General features: G+C 47.8%; 2 protein-coding genes across 3 annotated transcripts; one reads left to right on the forward strand and one right to left on the reverse strand.

The window, feature by feature from the left end:
- The first annotated feature begins 71 nt into the window (after nucleotides 1-71).
- On the forward strand, nucleotides 72-4,378 carry SPAG4 (sperm associated antigen 4). The gene is given in 13 exon segments (XM_079719965.1): nucleotides 72-331; nucleotides 333-394; nucleotides 882-983; nucleotides 1,332-1,398; nucleotides 1,583-1,644; nucleotides 1,896-1,939; nucleotides 2,273-2,298; nucleotides 2,401-2,509; nucleotides 2,775-2,850; nucleotides 3,002-3,117; nucleotides 3,425-3,592; nucleotides 4,035-4,124; nucleotides 4,212-4,378. Coding segments are annotated over 13 exon segments (1,317 nt in total). The 5' UTR covers nucleotides 72-86; the 3' UTR covers nucleotides 4,362-4,378.
- A 3,215-nt stretch (nucleotides 4,379-7,593) lies between these two features.
- CPNE1 (copine 1) lies at nucleotides 7,594-16,653 on the reverse strand. Of its 2 annotated transcripts, none has more exons than XM_079719650.1 (15): nucleotides 14,879-16,653; nucleotides 14,601-14,780; nucleotides 14,373-14,447; nucleotides 14,213-14,284; nucleotides 13,994-14,074; nucleotides 13,736-13,825; nucleotides 13,532-13,618; nucleotides 13,292-13,378; nucleotides 13,139-13,198; nucleotides 12,926-13,059; nucleotides 12,767-12,821; nucleotides 12,464-12,515; nucleotides 8,367-8,500; nucleotides 7,977-8,210; nucleotides 7,594-7,771 (listed from the first exon to the last, which is right to left on the reverse strand). In XM_079719650.1, exons 1-15 carry the CDS (start codon nucleotides 15,005-15,007, stop codon nucleotides 7,631-7,633), a joined length of 1,611 nt encoding a protein of 536 aa, XP_079575776.1. In that variant the 5' UTR covers nucleotides 15,008-16,653; the 3' UTR covers nucleotides 7,594-7,630. The 2 variants fall into 2 exon arrangements, with proteins under 2 accessions (XP_079575776.1, XP_079575775.1); XM_079719649.1 differs by having other exon boundaries at nucleotides 7,977-8,213.
- Between the last annotated feature and the right edge of the window lie 3,696 nt (nucleotides 16,654-20,349).

Here is a 20,349-nt window from a genome sequence, read left to right on the forward strand (position 1 = left end):
GCACGCACCTGCTGAGGGAGGGCCGAGGGCCTTGGCGGCTCAGGAGGTGGCTTTGGCGTCCGTGAGGGGGGCAGCCCAGGGTCAGGATGCGGCGAAGCCGCCGCCCGGGCTCTGCCGCGTTCCCGCACAAGCACACGCCCAACTTCTACAGCAACAACAGCAACAGCTCTGTGAGCGTCATCTCGCGGGACAGCTGCAGGCACCGGTCAGCTGAGCCGGAGCCCGGGGAGCCCGAGGTCAGAAGAGCCCGGGGCTCTAGCTGCGGTGAGCCCGCCTTGAGCGCTGGAGTGCCCGGAAGAACCACAAGGGATGAAAGCTCTCGGCTGAAGCCGGCCTCGGAGCCACAACGGGCCGGCCGCCTGTGGCTCGGCAACCGTGAGGGGCGGGGCCTCGGGTGCGGGCAGGGTCGAACCTGGGTGAGAGGAGGGAGTGGGTGGGGCCTAAGGGGTGGGGCTTGGCGCGGAAGCGGAATAAAACTCTCTGGGTGCCTCCTAAGGGGCGGGACCTGTAGGGTGAAAAGAGGAGGCACTAGATAAGATGCCCCAAGGGGGGGGGCCTCGGTGTGGTGGACGGTCCTGGGGAGGGGCGGGGCGAGTCCTGTGATTGGGCACCACTGAGGAGGAGCGGCCTCGGTGTTAGCATGAGTTGGCTACCAGGGAAATGGGGCTGTATCAAGACCTAAGGCTGGGGGCGGGGCCACCGTTTGGGAGGTGGGACCACGGCTAGACTGAGCTTTCTGGGAGCAGGGCCTCAGAGTGCTGCGAGAGACCCGGGATGGGGCTCCAGTGGGACCAAAGCCTCTGAGGCTGCTCTGCTTCTGGGCTGGGGAACCTGCGGCCAGGTGCCGGGGAAACAGCGGGCCTGCGGTGCGCAAGGCCCAGAATCGGCTGGCTCTCCCGGTGTCCCTGAGGAGCAGCTCGACCTCTCGACTCTGGATCTGAGGCAGGAGATACCTCCCCCGCGAGTGTCCAGGAGCTTCCTGAGTACGGGCCAGGCCAGCCCAGCCCAGATCCCCTCTGACCCTCTGGCCCCCCTCTCCGAATTCCATTTCTCACCTCTGGGGCCCTGTTTTCAGTTCTGAGCCCCCGGCCCGTGTCTGATTCTCCAGCCCTTTCTCTGAGCCCGATCCATCTTCCCTAAGAATGAGAATCCAACTCATTCTCCTTGCCCGCATCTAATTCTCCTAGCCCACACCGCTGTTCCTGAGCCCCTGTCCCTGAGCCCCCTTCCTAAGCCCCTTCTTGAACCTCGAACACCACTCTCTGTGAGCCCCTCACCTCTCCCCCTCCCTAAGCCTAGTCCCTTCTCTGAGCCCCCTCTCTTCTCCTCAGGCCCACTCTTCCAGGTGCTGAGCATGTTGTTATCCCTGGTAGGAGGTGTGCTGGTCAGTGTGTACAGGTCAGAGGGAGGAAAAGGGGAGCCCCAGGGGCTGCTCCTTGAGGGGGTGGGGAGCAGGGCCAGACCCGGCTGAGGCTTGAGCCGATTCACACCGGTGCTCACAGGAGCTGGGTCTAGGACACTGGGGTGGGGTCCGTGGGGTTCGCTAGGGTATCGGGGCCTCAGCCTGCCTCCGGTTCTTCAGGGAGGTCTGTTCCATCCGCTTCCTGCTCACGGCTGTGTCACTGCTGAGCCTCTTTCTGGCAGGTGAGAGGGCGGCGAATTCCCTAGGGCCCCAGCCCTGGCTGCTTTGGAGGCAAACCTGGTACATTCTCTCCTGTACCCTTCAGCCCACTCAGTCTCTTCAGAGGCTCACAGCTCCTCACAGTCCCCTTCAGAGCCTTCTAGTCCCCCCTCAGACTCAGCCCCTTCAAGCCTCTTGTCTCCCCACTGTCCCCTTTATGCCAAGGAAACCCTCTCCCTTTCCTTCCCCTGAGACCAGCCCCCTCTTTCTCCAGCACTCTGGTGGGGGCTCCTGTACCTGGCCCCTCCTTTGGAGAATGTGAGTCGGGGAGACTGTCCCGGGGTGGGTGGTTGGCAGGCTGTGAACCTGGAGGTTGTGTGGAGTCCCCTGGGCCGCTGGGAGCGGGGCAGTGCTGGAAGCTATAACCCTAAGGAATGGCTGGATATAAACAGGAGATTTCTGAGGGATTGTGCCCAAAGGTGCTTGAGGGTGTGTCTCTGAGAGGTCCTGGAAGGACAGGCCAGGGGGACAGGGGTTGGCAGTCCTCAGAAGCAAGGCTTTTTGAGTCTGGCCTCCCACACTGAGGTGGGAACAGAGGTGGGTGGGAGCTCAGCAGCACTGTATTTTGTCCCTCCCTCCTCCCTCCAACAGGAACCTAAGGAGATGCTGACTCTAAGGTGAGAGAGGGCACCTGGGGTGGGGAGTTGGGGGCCTCAAAGGTGCTGAAGTGTCCAGGGGGACGGGGAGCCAACTGCACCGTGCCAACCTTCTGCCTGCAGCGAATACCGCGAGCGCGTGCGCTCCCAGGAGCAGCAGCTGCAGCAGCTCCGGGCTGAGCTGGTTAAACTCCACAAGGAGGTGGCCAGCGTTCGCGCAGCCAACAGTGAGGTGAGCCCCGCAGACTCATCCTGTTCTCAGAACCGGGTCCAGGAGCTCGGGCCCCAGGAGCCTGGCCCCGTGGCTCCGCCCATTGCACAGTCCCGGCCCACCTTGCAGCTCCACTCCCTGGGTCCTGAGCCTTAAGGCCCAGCCTAAAACCCCGCCTTCGGAATTTCTCCCGGGGCCCACAAAGTCTATCCCCAGAGAACTCTGCCCCACTATAAAAGCTGCCTGCAAGCCCCACCCCTCCAGGCCCCGCCCTCTCTCTTTTCAGAGAGTGGCCAAACTCGTATTCCAGAGGCTGAGTGAGGACTTTGTGCGGAAACCCGACTATGCGCTGAGCTCTGTGGGTAAGACACAGAGACGCTGAGAGACTGAGACTCAGAGACACAGACAGAACTATGCACATGACCGGCTCCAGGAGACCGACCTCAGACAGACCCTGCCCCAGCTGTCTGTCAGGCCTAGGAGCCCCTGAGTGGTTGCTTCTCCCTGCTCCAGGAGCCTCCATCGACTTAGAGAAGACGTCCCCCGACTACGAGGATGCGAACACTGCCTACTTCTGGAATGGCTTCAGCTTCTGGAACTATGTGCGACCGCCCACGGTTATCCTGGAGGTGGGCCTGGAACCTAGATCCCAGAACGGGATCTGGGGCGGGACTCTGGGAAAAGGACCCCCGCAGCTCCCCTGGGGTGGGACCTAACAGAACTGAGGGCGTGGCGCCAGGCGGGCCCTGCTGGGCAGAAGTCCTGGAGGCGGGGCCTGGCTTGTCTGGGGTGAGGCTCTGGGTGAGGCCGAGGACAACGTGATACTGGAGAGACCTGGCCCTGCTAGGTACTGGTTGGAGGACTGGGCGGGGCCCATGATGGGGTCAACCTGTCCTGTGGTTCTGATGGGCTGTGTGTCTGTCCGCCCGCCTGCAGCCAGATGTGTTCCCTGGGAATTGCTGGGCTTTTGAGGGCGACCAGGGCCAGGTGGTGATCCAGTTGCCGGGTCGTGTGCAGCTGAGCGACATCACTCTGCAGCATCCACCGCCCAGCGTGGCACACACCCGGGGAGCCAAGAGCGCCCCGCGTGACTTCGCAGTCTATGTAAGTGGGGCTGAGGCCAAAGAGGTGGGGGATTTTTGCCTAGAGAGCACAAGGCAGTCATGAAAACTGAGACTACTGAGTCTTTGCTCGCTCATCCATAAAATGGAGATACTACCACTTGCCTCTCAAGGCTGCTGTAGGTTATAAATAATTATAACCATATTCAAATATTAGTTACGGTTTATTGAGTGCTTACTCTGTGTGGAGTACTTTACATGGATTATATATCCTTGCATCTACACAACAACCTATGAAGTGCAAGTGGCCGAACTAAAATTTGCAACTTGATTTCTTTGAGCCCACATTCCACACTATACTAACACCAAAAAATAAATGAGAGTATGCATACAGATGCTGAACACAGAGTAGGTGCTAAACAGAGTCACTCTCTCCCTCCTCCACCTGGGCCTCACTGTTCCTCCACTCATTCTTCACTTACTAGGGCCTCCAGGTTGATGATGAGACTGAAGTTTTCTTGGGGAAATTCACCTTCGATGTGGAGAAATCTGAGATTCAGACTTTCCACCTAGAGGTATGTTTGTCTCACAGTGAAGGAAGATTGGGGAGGAAGGCAGTCCTTGGGAGACTGGGCCTTGGCATGATCCATTTGTCTCCCCAGAATGACCCCCCAGCTGCCTTTCCCAAGGTGAAGATCCAGATTCTAAGCAACTGGGGCCACCCCCATTTCACATGCTTGTATCGAGTCCGAGCCCATGGCATTCAAACCTCAGAGGAGGCAGGGGACAGTGCCACAGGGAGGGCCCATTAAACATGCTGATTGTTGGAGTAGAGTGGAGGTCTATGCTGAAAGAAGCTGGATCAGTGCTGGGAGATCTCTTGTGGGAAGGGGGGTGTGCGGCGCTCTAGTTGCCTTTGGTATATAAACATGGTTGGGGGGTCTACCAAAACACCCTCTTTGAGGAGTCCAGATCAATATAGTAGCAGCAGTAGATGATGTTTATGGAGTGTTTACCATGTGCACAAGACAGTACTCTGGACGTTATATGCCTTACCCTAACTAATCTTCACAACCAGAGGCGGAAGCCACTCAGGTCAGGAAAGTTGCTCAAGGTCACACAGCTAACGAAGAGCTGAAACACAGCAGGACCCCAAGCCTACCACCCTCTTGCAGAGCGCCAGTCAGCATGAAGCCATGCTTGTGCACCTCAATTCTCACCCCAACTCTTGCTAGGTGCAGGTGGAGGAGGAACTACCCCTTCAGGTAAAAACTAGGGAGACTTGAGAACCTCTAGGAAGCATCTGAGTCAGAGTTGATGCAGGCCTGGTCGCCTTTACCCAGGTTGTCTTTACTGGGACCTGAGTGCACGACTATGCTAGGCACAGTACAGGTAGTCTAGTATTTACCAGTCCCTGCCCTCAAGGAGCCTGATAGGGGAGAGACGATGCTGCAGAAAATGGGAGAATTCATTGACTTGATCCAAGAACTCTTCACTCTAAGGGTCAAAAGTAGAATTGGAGGGAAAAAGAGGGAGGAGACAGACATTAAAGGGTTAATGAGTTCTACCCAGGCCAAGAGGAGAAAAGGGGAACAAGTGTGAACAAAGAAACATGCAACATCTTGACTGTTAGGATCCTTTGTAGTGTGTTCATGTTTTGGAAGAATATATAGACTATTAACAGTGGTTACACCTCTGGAAAGTGGAATGCATGAGTATGTGGGGGGAGTGGAACATGCATCCATCTGTTTAAATTTTGGGGTTATTACTCTTAAAGCCTAAGGTTTTCTAACTAATGAACTAATACAGCTTTTCTAGAGGGCAACTTCATAGTAAGTACCAAAAGCCTTAAATTTTATTTATTTATTTATTTATTTTTTGGGCGGTACGCGGGCTTCTCACTGTTGTGGCCTCTCCCGTTGCGGAGCACAGGCTCCGGATGCGCAGGCTCAGCGGCCATGGCTCACGGGCCTAGCCGCTCCGTGGCATGTGGGATCTTCCCAGACCCTGCAGGGCACGAACCCGTGTCCCCTGCATTGGCAGGCGGACTCTCAACCACTGCGCCACCAGGGAAGCCCCAAGCCTTAAATTTTTTTATACTTTTTTTTTTTTTTTTTTGCGGTATGCGGGCCTCTCACTGTTGTGGCCTCTCCCGTTGCGGAGCACAGGCTCCGGACGCGCAGGCTCAGCGGCCATGGCTCACGGGCCCAGTCGCTCCAGGGCATGTGGGATCTTCCCGGACCGGGGCACGAACCCGTGTCCCCTGCATCGGCAGGCGGACTCTCAACCACTGCGCCACCAGGGAAGCCCTATACTTTTTAATCACTGCAATTCCACTTCTAAGCATGGATCCAAAGGATACCTAGATATAATCTAAGTTAATACTTTAAGGATGTCCACCATACTGTTGTTTATGAAGGAAAAAACTGAAAATAGTATCTAAGAAGATAAAGTACACTACAAAAATAATATGGAGACAATAGAAATGGTAATATAAGGGAAGGTTTAATGTCATGAAAAGTAAATAATGATATATGGATAATTTCTTAAAAAGCAAGCTAGGTTGGTATACATAAAAATTTTTAATTTCCATATCAGAAGAGTTACATAGACCAAAAAATACTATAACTGAAAAGACAATAGCCTTGGAGGAAATATTTTCAACATGTATTAATAACTGAATAACTGTAACAGAATAAGGGCTATAAGGACAACAACAACAATCTATAAAAAGGCTGTTCAGAAGAAATACAATTGACAAATAAACATATAAAATGATACCTAGCCTTCATAAATAAATTCAAACTAAAAATGAGATTTTTTTTGCCTGTCAGATTAACAAAATGGGTAAAAAATTGTTATGAAAGGCAATTTACAATATCTATTAAAATGTTAAATATTCCTATCTTTTGATTGAGCATTTTCACTTGTAGGAATAAATCCTTTAGAAACATTCCTGTAAATGCACAGAAAAATGTAGAAGGATATTCCTTACAGCACTGTTTGTTATAACAGAAGAAAACTAGAAGGGACCCAATCTTGATAAATTAGGGATTGGCTAAATAAGCTATAGTACACTCATACACAGAGTAATACATAAGCATTAGAAAAAATGAGGTCAGCAGTAAGTTCTAACGGATAAAATACCCAAAATATAATAAGAACAAAGTGCAAACAGTATAATATCTATTTAGGGAAAAATCTGTCAGACCTAGAAAATACACCCTGCTCCATAATCTATTTTATACAGTATTTATATTTGAAATAATTTTGTACTAACTAGCACACATTCTAAAAACATTTAAAGCATACTAAAATAGTATGTATGGTATGATCCCAATTTTGTAAAACAAAAAACATGTATCACTAAAAATATGCATAAAGTATTAAAAAATATGCACCAAATATTTTATTGGGACGTGGGAGTTTGGGTGATATTTATTTTTTCCTATAATGAATATACATATTTATTTTCTAGTAAGAAAAAAAATTAGTTATTAAAAAATTCAGGCTTATAGCCTATTTTTAGGACTAGAACCACCACTGCTCCATCCCTCCAGGAAGTCTAGCATAGCCCCTGCTCCATCTTAAAACTCACCCCTCCCCTAGCACTTTCCACCTTGTCTGTGTTCACAGCTCAGCTCTGCTCTGAGGCAGGGCAGGCTAGGTATTTGGCTTACATTCAGTCTTTGCATTTTCAAAAACAGAGTCAGTGTCTCTAGATATGTGGCCAGGATTACCCAATTTCTTTGAGTGGGGCTATTATATCAGATGAATCCTTCACTCAGCAATCCCTAAGGTCAACAAATAAGCTCAGAGAGGAGAAGTAAACATGGCTAATAGCAGATTTCCACCCAGAAACACAGAGTGGTAGCAAAGTGTGGTCTTCATTGATCTTTATTGAATGAGAGGCTCCAGGGACAAGCAGGTGAGATCAAGAGTGGCTATAGCAAGTATAAATAAAAGTAAGCATAAAAGTGTAAAACATAAAATGCTAGCACTAGGGAATGTGTGTTCAGGGTTAGGGGACCTTAGGAACACAGGGCTGAGGACTGGCCACAGTCTACCCCTCCAAAGGAATCTAGGCCTGAGGGACCTGTGCAGGGCCCTTGGCTGCAGGTGGAAGTGGTTTGAATGGGGCCCAACCTTGGGCCTTGAAGTAGGAGACGAGTTGCGTGGGTACTTCTGCAAGTACAGTCTGCGCCAGTGCCTCTCGAGGGGCCTGCCAAGGAGAAGAGGGGCAAGTTCAGTGATGACCCATGACAGCTTCCCCAGGTCTACATTTCATACCCCAGAAAGGATACAAAATCCAACACCCAACCCTGCCCCAGGCTCAGATGAAAGGGTAAGTATCCCCACTCACATCAGGGAGAGGTGGAAGGCTAAACTCCCAGATCTATTCTGTCCCCGAGCTTGTCCCTACTCACATTCTGGAAGCGGCGGTAGGGCACAAACTGCACTATGTCACGAGCAGCTGCCTCCCCGGAGCGTGTACGCAGGGGTCCACCATCAGCATCCAGCTGCTCCATGGCCTCGAAGTCAGCACCACCCACACCCACGATGATCACTGACATGGGCAGGTAGGAGGCACGAACCACAGCCTCACGTGTGGCCTCCACATCTGTCACAGCACCATCGGTCAGCAGCAACAGCACGAAGTATTGCTAAGGGCAAGTCCATTCATATACTGAGGCAGACCCTCTAAACATCCCAGCCACATAATCCCACACTGACAAGAAGTCACCTGTTACACAGCCCTCAAGGGAGCCCCTGACCAAGTCCCCCCCTCCCCACCCACTACCTCCCATGACCCTCACCGAGGCCGTCCTCTGATGTGCAGCCTGGGCTGCAAACCTTGCCACATGGTTGATGATGGGTGCAAAGTTGGTGGGGCCATAGAGCCGAACTTGGGGCAGGGCCTGGCGGTAAGCATCCACAATGCCCTGGATGCCTAGAGAAGAAAGGCAAAGAATACCATAAAATACTGGGCCTCTCAGCATTCAGCCAGTCCTGACATCACTCTATACTGGCCAAGGAGATTTAGGAACCTGGGTGCATTTCATTCAATCACCCCTGTAACCCACAGTTCTTAACCCTCTCCTACAGATGAGAAAATTAAGGCCAAAGAGAGGAAAGGCACATGCCCTAAATCACAGTTTGAATTAAAACCCAGATAAGGGGGAATCCCCTGAACAAATCTAGGAGTGCTGAGAGCATCAGATTATAACCCACTTAATAAAATAATGAATTATAACCCATTTAATAACATAAGAATCCACAGAGATATTAAATAATGGGAGAGAAGGAAAAGTTCTTCCTTAATAAATGTAGAAGGAGAAATTATAGAATCATTTGACAATCAGAGATAATTGATTCAGGCAAGGATCATCAATGGATTCTAAAACTAGAGGGTAAAAATTGATGAGTGACTGGATATTTATACAGCCTCAAAGTATCCTCCCAAAGGATACTTATTATTAATTAAAAGGAAAAAAAACAGACCCACACACCTATGGTCAATTACCTTTGATAAAGGAGGCAAGAATATACAATGGAGAAAAGTAAGTGCTGTTGGGAAAGCTGGACGGCCACGTGCAAACCAATGAAGTTAGAACACTCCCTCACACCATACACAAAAATAAACTCAAAATGGCTTAAAGACTTAAATATAAGACATGACACCATAAAACTCCTAAAAGAGAACATAGGCAAAACATTCTATGACATAAATTGTACCAGTGTTTTCTTAGGCCAGTCTCCCAAGGAAATAGAAATAAAAGCAAAAATAAACAAATGGGGCCTAATCAAACTTACAAGCTTCTGTACAGCAAAGGAAACCATAAACAAAACGAAAAGACAACCTACAGACTGCGAGAAAATATTTGGAAATGATGCGACCAACAAGGGATTAATCTTTAAAATATACAAACAGCTCATACAACTCAATAACAAAAAAAAAACAACCCAGTCGAAAAATGGGCAAAAGACCTAAACAGACACTTCTTTAAAGAAGACATACAGGGACTTCTCTGGTGGCACAGTGGTTAAGAATCCACCTACCGGGCTTCCCTGGTGGCGCAGTGGTTGAGAGTCCGCCTGCCGATGCAGGGGACACGGGTTCGTGCCCCGGTCCGGGAGGAAACCACATGCCGCGGAGCGGCTGGGCCCGTGAGTCATGGCCACTGAGCCTGCGCGTCCGGAGCCTGTGCTCCGCAGCAGGAGAGGCCACAACAGTGAGAGGCCTGCGTACCGCAAAAAAACAAAAAAAAAAAGAAGAATCCACCTACCAATGCAGGGTACACGGGTTCCAGCCCTGGTCCGGGAAGATCCCACATGCCGTGAAGCAACTAAGCCCATGCACCACAACTACTGAGCCTGTGCTCTAGAGCCCGCGAGCCACAACTACTGAAGCCTGCACGCCTAGAGCCCGTGCTCCACAACAAGAGAAGCCACCGCAATGAGAAGCCCATGCATCACAACGAAGAGTAGCCCCTGCTTGCCACAACTAGAGAAAGCCCACATGCAGCAATGAAGACCCAATGCAGCCAAAAATAAAAATAGATACATTTATTAAAAAAAAAGAAGAAGACATACAGATGGCCAATAGGCACATGAAAAGATGCTCAACATTGCTAATTATTAGAGAAATGCACGAAATTCCCTGGTGGTCCAGTGGTTAGGACTCTGTGCTTCCACTGCAGGGGGCATGGGTTTGATCCTTGGTCGGGGAACTAAGATCCTGCATGCCATGCAGCACCGCCAAAAAATAAAAATAAATAAATTAATTAAAAATGATTAAAAATTAGAATTTAAAAAAAGACGTGATACACACACACACACATACATGCACACACAGTGGAATACTACTCAGCCATAAAAAGGAGTGAAATATTGCCATTTGCATCAACATGGATGGACCTAGAGATTATCACACTAAGTCAGTCAGAAAGAGAAAGACAAATACCATATAATACCACTCATGTGGAATCTAAAATATGATACAGGGACTTCCCTGGTGGCACAGTGGTTAAGACTCTGAGCTCCCAATGCAGGGGGCCCAGGGTTCAATCCCTGGTCAGGGAACTAGATCCCACATGCATGCTGCAACTAAGAGTTCGCATGCCACAACTAAGGAGCCTGGTGGCCTCAATTAAGGAGCCCACGAGCTGCAACTAAGGAGCCCACCTGCCACAACTAAGACCCAGCGCAACCACATAAATAAATAGTGAAATATTTTAAAATATGATACAAATGAACTTGTGTACAAAACAGAAACAGACTCAGACGTAGAAAACAAATTTATGGTTAACAAAGGGGAAAGGGGATACGGGAGGGATCAATTAGGAGTTTGGGATTAGCAGATACAAATTACTATACATAAAATAGATAAACAACAAGGTCCTACTGTGTAACACAGGGAACTATATTCAATATCCTGTAATAAACCATAATGGAAAAGAATATGAGAAAGATATATGTGTGTGTGTGTGTGTGTGTGTGTGTGTGTATAAACTGTATTTATATATATATATAAACTGAATCACTTTGCTGTACACCGGAAACTAACACAACATTGTAAATCAACTATACTTCATAAAAAGATTTTTTTTTAATTACATATAAAGAAAAAAACAGTACTTGTATAGTAGAGAAACCTGGTAGACTCTACCTTAACCAAGTGATCGAAGTTAATATGACTGGTAAGAGGATAAATCAACATCATGTGCCTCCTGAACACACAGCATGGCTTCTGTGGTATTCCCGCCAAAAATGCATATTTTGAATCTAATTATGAGGAGATATCAGGTAAACCCAAACTGAAGGACATTCTACAAATGATCTGGCCTTTAATCTTAAAAAATGTCAATATCATGAAAGACATGAAGAACTCTGGAAGACAACTGAATGAAACGTGTGATCCAAGATTTTCTTTTGCTATAAAAGAGAGGACAACTGGAAAATTTTGAATAAATTTTATAGATTGGGTAATAGTATTGTATTGATGTTAATTTCCTGATTTTGAGAATTGCACTGTGGTTATGTAAGGGAATGTCTTTGATTTTAGGGAACACTGAAGTATTCAGGGATAAAGGGCCATGCGGATGATGATGAGTGCAAAGTTGTTGGGGCCATGGAGGCAAACTTGGGGCAGGGATTATTCACCACAGTTCTCAAACATTTCTGGAAAAAAAGTGTATATATAGAGAGAGAAAGAGGAGGAAGAGAGAAAATCTGAGTGAGAGAGAGAATGACACAGCAAATGGGGTAAAATGTCCATGTCTGAGGAATCTGGATGAAGGTAAACAACAGCCCCTGTGACCCAGGCCCTGACCCCTGATCCCCAGTGACCTGAATCCCTGTAACTATTCTTGCAACTTTTCTCTAAGTCTGAACCCAAGTCAAAAATAAAAACCCAGGTCAGATCAGGTCAAGTTTTCCACTTCAGCTTGTTGCTCTTGTGTGGGTGCTAGGGAAACACTGGGTTTGGCCCTCTCTAGACAAAAGAGTGTGGGGCAAAAAGTACCCTGAATAGAGCTGCAGGGAGGCACCAGGGCTTCCACTGATGCCCTGTGAGCTTCTAGGCAAAGATAATAATAATATAACAGCTATCATAGTTTAGAGAACACTTAGTATGTGCCAGGCTTACTGCTTCAAACTTTATATGCATCTTCTTAAATATTCAATATCCTATAATATTTAGTCTTATTATGAAGCCAAAGCACACAGAAGCTAAGCAACTGGCCCCAAGTCATATGATTATCAAGTGGCAGGATGAAGATTTGACTCCAGAGGCCTAGCTCTAAAATCCACTCCTCTGGCCAATGGAGTCAGGTGTCTATCTCCCCACCCCCATTCTCCCTTGCCTCTCTAGATATGGACAGATATACCTTACGCTGGAGGATTGGGGACTTACCTGCACAGTAGGGGTTATTAGGGTTGAAGTTCAAGGCAAATTCAAGGGAGACCTGAGGGCAAGAAAAAAAATGAGGTTCTTTCCCCATGACCACTTTTGTGCTACGAAAAAGGGCATTATGATATGTACCAAGCAACATACAGGAGGTATTTAGTCCTGAGCATTTGTTATATACATGCCTGTAAGGATACATCCCTGCAACTCCTCATAAAGCTGGGTGCCAAGCAGCAAGTTTACCACATCCCCCAAAATCAGGACCCTGAAACTAAAAACAGGAGTAGGGGAGGGGAAGAAAACACTCACCTGCCAGTCAGGGGGTACCTGGGCCCCAAATCCAAATGCTGGGAACAGCTTGTCCCTGTGGGAAGACAGTGAATGGGGGAAGAAGCAGTGAGAGGACCATGAGCCCGAGGCTAAAGCATCTGCAGGGAGTGGGGACGGGCAAGAGACAAAGTTACTTACGAATCATAGTCCTGAACCACACTGCCCACACTCCACAGTGCCGTCAGGTACTCATTGACTCCTGTTGGGCTCAGGTAGTGCAGGGAATCAGGTGAGGAAGGGTCTCCATTGGAGCCCGTGAAGTCCACGCCCACCTGGGAGGAGGGGAGGAGGGGAGCTGAAGGCCACCTTGCACCCCAGATCTGTTCTCTTGCCCCTGATGAAGCAACTTACAGTGAAGTTGATTTGACAGCCTCCCATCACATAGTCCAAGAATGAATATTCTGTTTCTACCTGTAGATGAAACCAGGGTCATAGCTGGAGTGAAGGGGTTGGGGTCATGGAGCTTAGAAGTCAGAGACTGGGTCACATGGGCTATTATCTCACCTGACAAATCTTGACACAGATAGTTCCAGAGTTCTTGTAGCTTTTCTTTTTCTGCTGTTTCTCAAGGTGGATGCATTCAAACTCAGCCTGATAAGGAAAGAAAAATTAGAGTAGGAAACTTCTAGAGCATTAGACAGGATTGGAGCTGCCCTGCCCTCCCTCTCTCCCTGGAGCTGCAGCCCCTAGGCCCACCTCAACCCCTGAGCCAGCACTCACTGGGACCCCTGAGCCAGCACTCACTGGGACTGCTTGCAGCTGGGCCAAGCTGGTGTGGAAGGTACCAATGAGGTCATGTGAACCATCACTGTCATAATCTGAGCATCGCACCTAGGAGGGAAGGTGTGTGTGTGTATATAAAGACCAGGAGGCAGGTGGCAGGTGAGAATAAATCCCTCCCCAGGCTCTCTGCCCCTGCTCAGGCCGCTCAGGAGGCAAGCTCCTCACCTGGATGGGTGTGCTGGGGTCTCCCCCACAGAAATGTTGAAGGGGAACAGAGAAGCGCTTCCAAGTAGGGTTCAGGTTGTTCTTGATGACCTGAAGGTGGAGGGCAAGGCCTCTAGTGAGCTCTGTGTTGGCATGTGGGGAGCTGCCATTCTTCCTACCCGTATGCAGACTCTTTAGCCCTGTGCTCCAAACCCTGGTAATCACAAGCCCCAGGAGATTCTCTCCTACCCATCATACCCAATCCCAGGGGTCTCACACCTCAGATCTGTACGCCAGGTGCCATTTCCCATCACCCTGATGGAAAAACTCCAAGAACGGATCCGATTTTCCCAGGAAGTCCTGTCAATATCACAGAGACCGCAGTTAAGACTCAGGCACCTGACAACCACTATGAAAGACCTTCCCATCCTTCCCCTTCCAACACACCACCCCTGTCCGCTTAATTCTTGAACTCCCAGGGCCTCCTTCCACACACACCTTCTTATCTAGGTTTCTGGCCTCCACCTCCATGGTCACTACACGACTATCCTTCAGCTCCTGAGCTGAGACCTAGGTAGGGGAAGAAGCAGGAGACTGTATCATCTCATGAATTCCTCATGGATATAAGTTCACAAACCCCAGCAGAGTTCCTCCTTACCGTGATGGTCCCTCGCCCAGCAGGTTTTCCAGGCTTCAGCATCAAGGGTAGAGTTAGTATCCGACTGGACACAATCTGGGGCAGAGCAGGGGTGGGTGGGGTACCAAGGTCTCAGACAAGGCTAGGTCCTGTTTGACCCCAACCTCCAAGTTCCAAGCAGTCTGGTTTATCTGACAGCACTCTTACTTAACCTGTGTCTGAAGGATTCTAATCCCTGGCTCTGCATACCTGTCCTAGGGAACACTCAGCCCCTCCTAGGAAGTCATCATCCCCCAGCTCAGGTGTCTTGTTGTCTATGTCATAGATGCCAAATCGGAGCTTTTGGACTGTTTCAAAGTGGTACTCAAGCTGCAGAGTCTTGGAGAACTCAGGGCTCGAGCAGTTCCGTACTCGCTCAGTCCGGCCAAGCTGTGGGCAGAAGCCAATAAGCATCACAGTCATGCACCTTCCAACCCAAAACAGTCCTAGCCTCCCTCCACAACTTTATCCCCCATAGTCCTTCTCACCTCAGCCCATTTGCCCCCTCCCACATCCTGTAAAAGGACGCAGAGTGGGTCAGACTTGGAGCTGATGTCCTTGTCAATGAGGTGGTCACATGAAATGGACAGCTGAACCAAGGTCACGCAGTGGGCCATCTGGGGGGAAAAAGACCTGAATCAAGCACGTTCCTCACCCTTCCCTGACTGTAGGTCCCAACTTGTAGTAAAGTCAGCTGGCTTCAACCAGGCAGGGCTAAGCCTGTGTCTACTGCCATGACACCCAAGGAAGAGAAGGCCCTATAGCTTCCATACTCCTCCAATCCCCCTGGGTAAGCTCAATGGGATGGGAGATGGTGGTTACAACCAACCCTGGTCCAAGAATATGATGGGAAGATGCAGAAAAAGTGTACTGGCCTCCACCAACAACTTTGATCCCAAACTAGTCCTCCGCCCAAAATTGGTCCCAATCCTAATAATGTTCCCCAGACCCAGACTCCAACCCTGATCTTCTCACAGACCAATGAATCTCACTCTGATGCCTTTACTGGCCCCAGACCAGACCCTAATCCAAGTTCCAAGCCCAATATTGCCCCAAATACAGCCATGATCCAGATTCTGCTCCCCAAAGTCTCTTCCTCCAATGATTTCCCACTAACCCTGGGGCCCTACATCTTGAGGCAGAGTTATGATCCCCGCACTGATTCTCCTAGCCTATAATCAGCTGTTCAGGTCCAACTCCTCACTTTTTTTTTTTTTTTTTTTTTTGTGGTACGCGGGCCTCTCACTGTTGCGGCCTCTCCCATTGCAGAGCACAGGCTCCGGACGCGCCGGCTCAGCGGCCATGGCTCACGGGCCCAGCCGCTCCGCGGCATGTGGGATCTTCCCGGCCGGGGCACGAACCCGTGTCCCCTGCATCGGCAGGCGGACTCTCAACCACCGCGCCACCAGGGAAGCCCCAACTCCTCACTATTTGCACTACCTAGCCCAAGCCATCATCATCTCTCACCAGGCTTATTGCATTACCCCCTTTTAACAGGTCTCTCTTATCCTACGCCATCCTCACCTCTACTCCCTCATCCTCACCCCAACAGGCTACTCTCAATACAGCAACCAGGGTGATCCTGTTAAAACACAGGTCATGTCATACCTCTACCCAAACCCAATAATGATTTCCCACTGCTTAGAAAAAATCCAAACTCTGCATTGGCCTACAAGGTTTTGAAAGATCTAGATCTCTCTAATTTGATCTCCTAACACCTTCTTGCTCACTCCATTCTGGCAACACAGGTCTGCTTGTCATTCCTCAAACATGCCTGTTTCTACCTCAATGCCTAGAATTTTCTTCCCTCATATAACCCACACGGCTTGCTGTTCTCTCACATTCTCTCTAGGTCTCTATTCAAAATCATCTTCTTGGGCTTCCCTGGTGGCACAGTGGTTAAGAATCTGCCTGCCAATGCAGGGGACACGGGTTCGAGCCCTGATCTGGGAATATCCCACATACCGCGGAGCAACTAAGCCCGTGCGCCACAACTACTGGGCCTGCACTCCAGAGCCCATGAGCCACAACTACTGAAGCCTGTGCGTCTAGAGCCTGTCCCCTGAAACAAGAGAAGCCACTGCAGTGAGAAGCCCACGCACCGCAACAAAGAGCAGCCCCCGCTCGTCGCAACTAGAGAGAAAGCCCGCGCACAGCAACGAAGACCCAACGCAGCCCAAAATAAATAAATAAATTAAAAAAAAATCATCTTCTCCAGTTTGAAGGGAAAGGTTCTCCTTTTCTGGCCACTCTAAAATTTCAACCCTACTACCACTGATACATCACATACCCATTTCCTGTTTTTTCTCTTTAGCATTTATCACTGTCTAATATACTATATATATTTATGTAATTTGTCTTCCCCACTAGAATGTAACCTCCATGAGGGAAGGGATATCTGTCTGTTCTATTCACTGCTCTGTCTCAAGCACCTAATAAATATTTGCTTCATGAAATCCAAAAGGCCATCTCCAGCCTCTGCTCCCAGCTTACCCATCTCCAAACTGACTGGCAATCAAACAGCACCAAGGTTCTCCAATTCATCCATTCCTTTTGCTAGAAGCACTATCTTCTTGCGTGGATCACCATGACTCCCATATAAACCCCGCCTCCTAAATCACCATAACAGTTATCCTCAGACTCCTCACTAACCCTATGTCCCCCCTGACCGATACGCCTGCACACCATCTGTACCAAGAGTGCAGACGAGGTCAGATCTCTCACCCAGCTTCATTCAGCACTCCAGGTTTCCCAGCACTATACCCCAGGACGCCTCCAGCCTCAACCTCCCCTAAACTGACCCTCAGTCAGTCAATCCCTCTCCCAACCTGGCCCAGTTAGTGCTATTCCCACCTTAGTGCCTCATGGTCTCTGTCTTGAATGCTGTTATCAACAAAAATTGGAATGATTCTTAGAGTTCAACTTGCTTCACATACTGTCCCCTCCATAGCACCTCAGTCTCTGCTTGAATGCACCCAATGATGGAAAACCCCACCACTCATAATCCAATCATCAGAAAGTCCTGCTCCATAAAGTCCTACCCAAACTAACCCAAGTCTGTTGAATTCTCACTTCTACACATTATTCCTATTTCTTCCCGTCTAAAATTCCACAAGCAAGCCTTATTCCGTCTCCCTCTGAGAAGCATCTGATACCTGGAAGCAGTGAACTGCAAGGTAAAATCTGGAGAAATAGCCCCAGTTCTTTTGAATATTGCCACTAGAATGTGGCTTTTAGACTTCTGACCAGCCTGATCACTGCTTTGGAGGTTCCCCAAGGACAGATCCAGAGCACAATACATACTCCTGAGGGAACAGAACCACAACTTCCCCCGTCATAATCTGACTCCATGCTTCTCACCTCACACATTCTCTCAAGTGTTTGCACAGTACAGAGACAAATAAAGAAGAATGATCATTTCACCATTGCTCAGAACAGTAAAAAACCTGAAACCACTTAAAGGTCTATCAATTAGGTGGTGACTAAGTAAATTACGGTACTTAGTCAATGGAATGCCAAGTAGTGGGTAAATAAACAATTAAGGCAGAAGTATACTGGTATCATATGAAAAAATAAAGTTGCAAACAAACGGTAAGAAGAGTATAACCCCATTTTAAACTTCAATTGTATGTGTATATACAATAGATTTAAATACATATACAAAATAAATACACACAAAAAATGGAAGACACACCAAATAAATGCAACTTTTAGGTACACCTCAGAGGAATGGAATAAAGGTGAGAATTTTACACACTCTTATACACTTCTGTATTGTTTCAATATTTTATACTGTTTGTTTTGTATTTTTTAAAGGGACTCATTAGCTTTTTGCCCTAATCCACACCTCATGTCCTCATGACAATTCATTCTAACCCCAAAGTCTCTATACCTTCACTTCAACAACTTCTACCTAACTTCAGGCCCCACTGTTTCTTGCCTCCTCCCTGGTTTTTCATCCTTACCAGTGCCTTACCTAGTCATCCCTGACACAGCTTCCAGAAAATCTCTAGTCTAACTAGAAGCCCTGTATAGCTGCTCATGGCCCTTAGTTTCAAAGCCTAACTCCCTAGCATGGCCACCTTGTGGCACAACTCCAGAGGGCCCATCTATACCGAACTAAATAATTGTCTAATACGATGACTCTGCATCTGTAATTCAACTTTCAAAGCCCTTCTTAGACTGTTCTACCTCCTGCCGTTCCACCATCCACCCAACTAGTCATCCAAAGCTATTTCTCGTTTCTCAAACACACACAACACACACTGATACCTGACTTTTCTGCCTAGCAAATGCCTTGGCATCCATGGTTATGCTGTGACATTATTCTTATATGAAGTCTTGCCCACCTTCCCCAGGTTGCATTTATCTCTCCGCTGGATGACTGCAGTGGTTTCTTCACCAGTTTTTCTGTATGTGTGTGTGTGCACAAGCACGTGCATGTGCGCGGACACACACACACACACACACAGTGCGTTTATTAGCCAAACAGAAACCAGCTCATGCCGCTTCTCTGCTTAAAACTCTGGAATGGCTTCCCAAAACACTCAAAATAAAATCCAAAGTTCTTACCATGGTCTACAAAGCCCTGCAAGACCTGACCATCACCTAACTAATCATCTAGTCATGCAAGTATGTTCCAGCCAGGTTTCATTTCTGATCCACATACACTCAACATCAATCTCATTCCCCATCTCAGGGGCTCTGCACTGTCTTCCCCCACATACACTCCAGAAAACAAATAAGCTGTATTAGAGTAGGAACTATGTCTGGTTCGCCTATCTCTATATGTACAATACCTACAACAGTACCTATCCTATAGTAGGTACTCAGTAAATATTTAGTGACTTAACGGTGAAACCACTACAACAGAATTTTTACTTTTGTCTGTCTACCCTCATAATCTTGGCTCCTTGGAACTAGGGCTAGGTATTATTTCTGTATACTAGTGCTTAGTTGGTACTCATAACCATTTACTGAATAAATGGTAAATGTGCTTCTGCTCAACTCAAACCTTCATGCCTTTTCCATTTGAACTAATGTCTGGCAGTAATGCAGAAGTTGTACTCTTCTACAACTAAGCTTTAAAATTTAAATGCAGGACTCCTAGAATTCAATGCTAAATGATAGTCAATTAAAAAATGGGCAAAAAAATTGATCTGATACTTCATAAAGGAAAACATATGAATTGGAAATAATCAAAGGAAGTGATCAATAGCACTAGTTATCAATGAAATACAAATTAAAACCACAATGAGGTACTACTACATACCCATCACAATGGCTAAAAGTAAAAAACTGACAACACCAAATGTTAGCAAGGATGTGGAATTCTCATATGTTGTTAGTGAAGGCACTAAATGTACCATTTTGACGGTCTGGCAGCTTATTAGAAAACCAAATGTATATCTAGCCTGAGAGCAATTACACTCCAGATTTTTATCCAAAATAAATAAAAACATTATGTTCACAAAAAGATTTGTACATGAATGTTCATGGCAGCTTTATTTGTAATAGCCAAAAATCTGAAACAGCCCAGTTGTCCATCAATATGAGAATGGATAAACAAACCATAATATGTTTGTATATGTAATAGAAAACTACTCAGCAAAAGAAGAAACAAACTATTAATATCTGCAACATGGATGAACCTGAAGCATAAAATGCATAGTTACACTGTATAAAGTTTTATGACAGGCAAAACTAATCTATGGTGAAAAATTCAGAACAGTGGTTGTTCTTCCCCTCTCCCCCAGGGGAGGGGGCGGTATTAACTGCGAAGAGAGAATGTGAAAGTCCTTTACCTAGGTAGGAATGTGAGTCACAGGTGAATCTGTCATTTTCATCCAATGGTACACTTAAGGTATATACATCCTACTGCATGTAAATTTTATCAACCCCTACCCTAAACCCATAAACAAATATTCAGCTCAGGATAAGGCATACTGAAATACTTATG

This window comes from Hyperoodon ampullatus (genome assembly GCF_949752795.1).
Source record: "Hyperoodon ampullatus genome assembly, chromosome: 14".
NCBI classification, from domain to species: Eukaryota; Metazoa; Chordata; class Mammalia; order Artiodactyla; family Ziphiidae; genus Hyperoodon; species Hyperoodon ampullatus.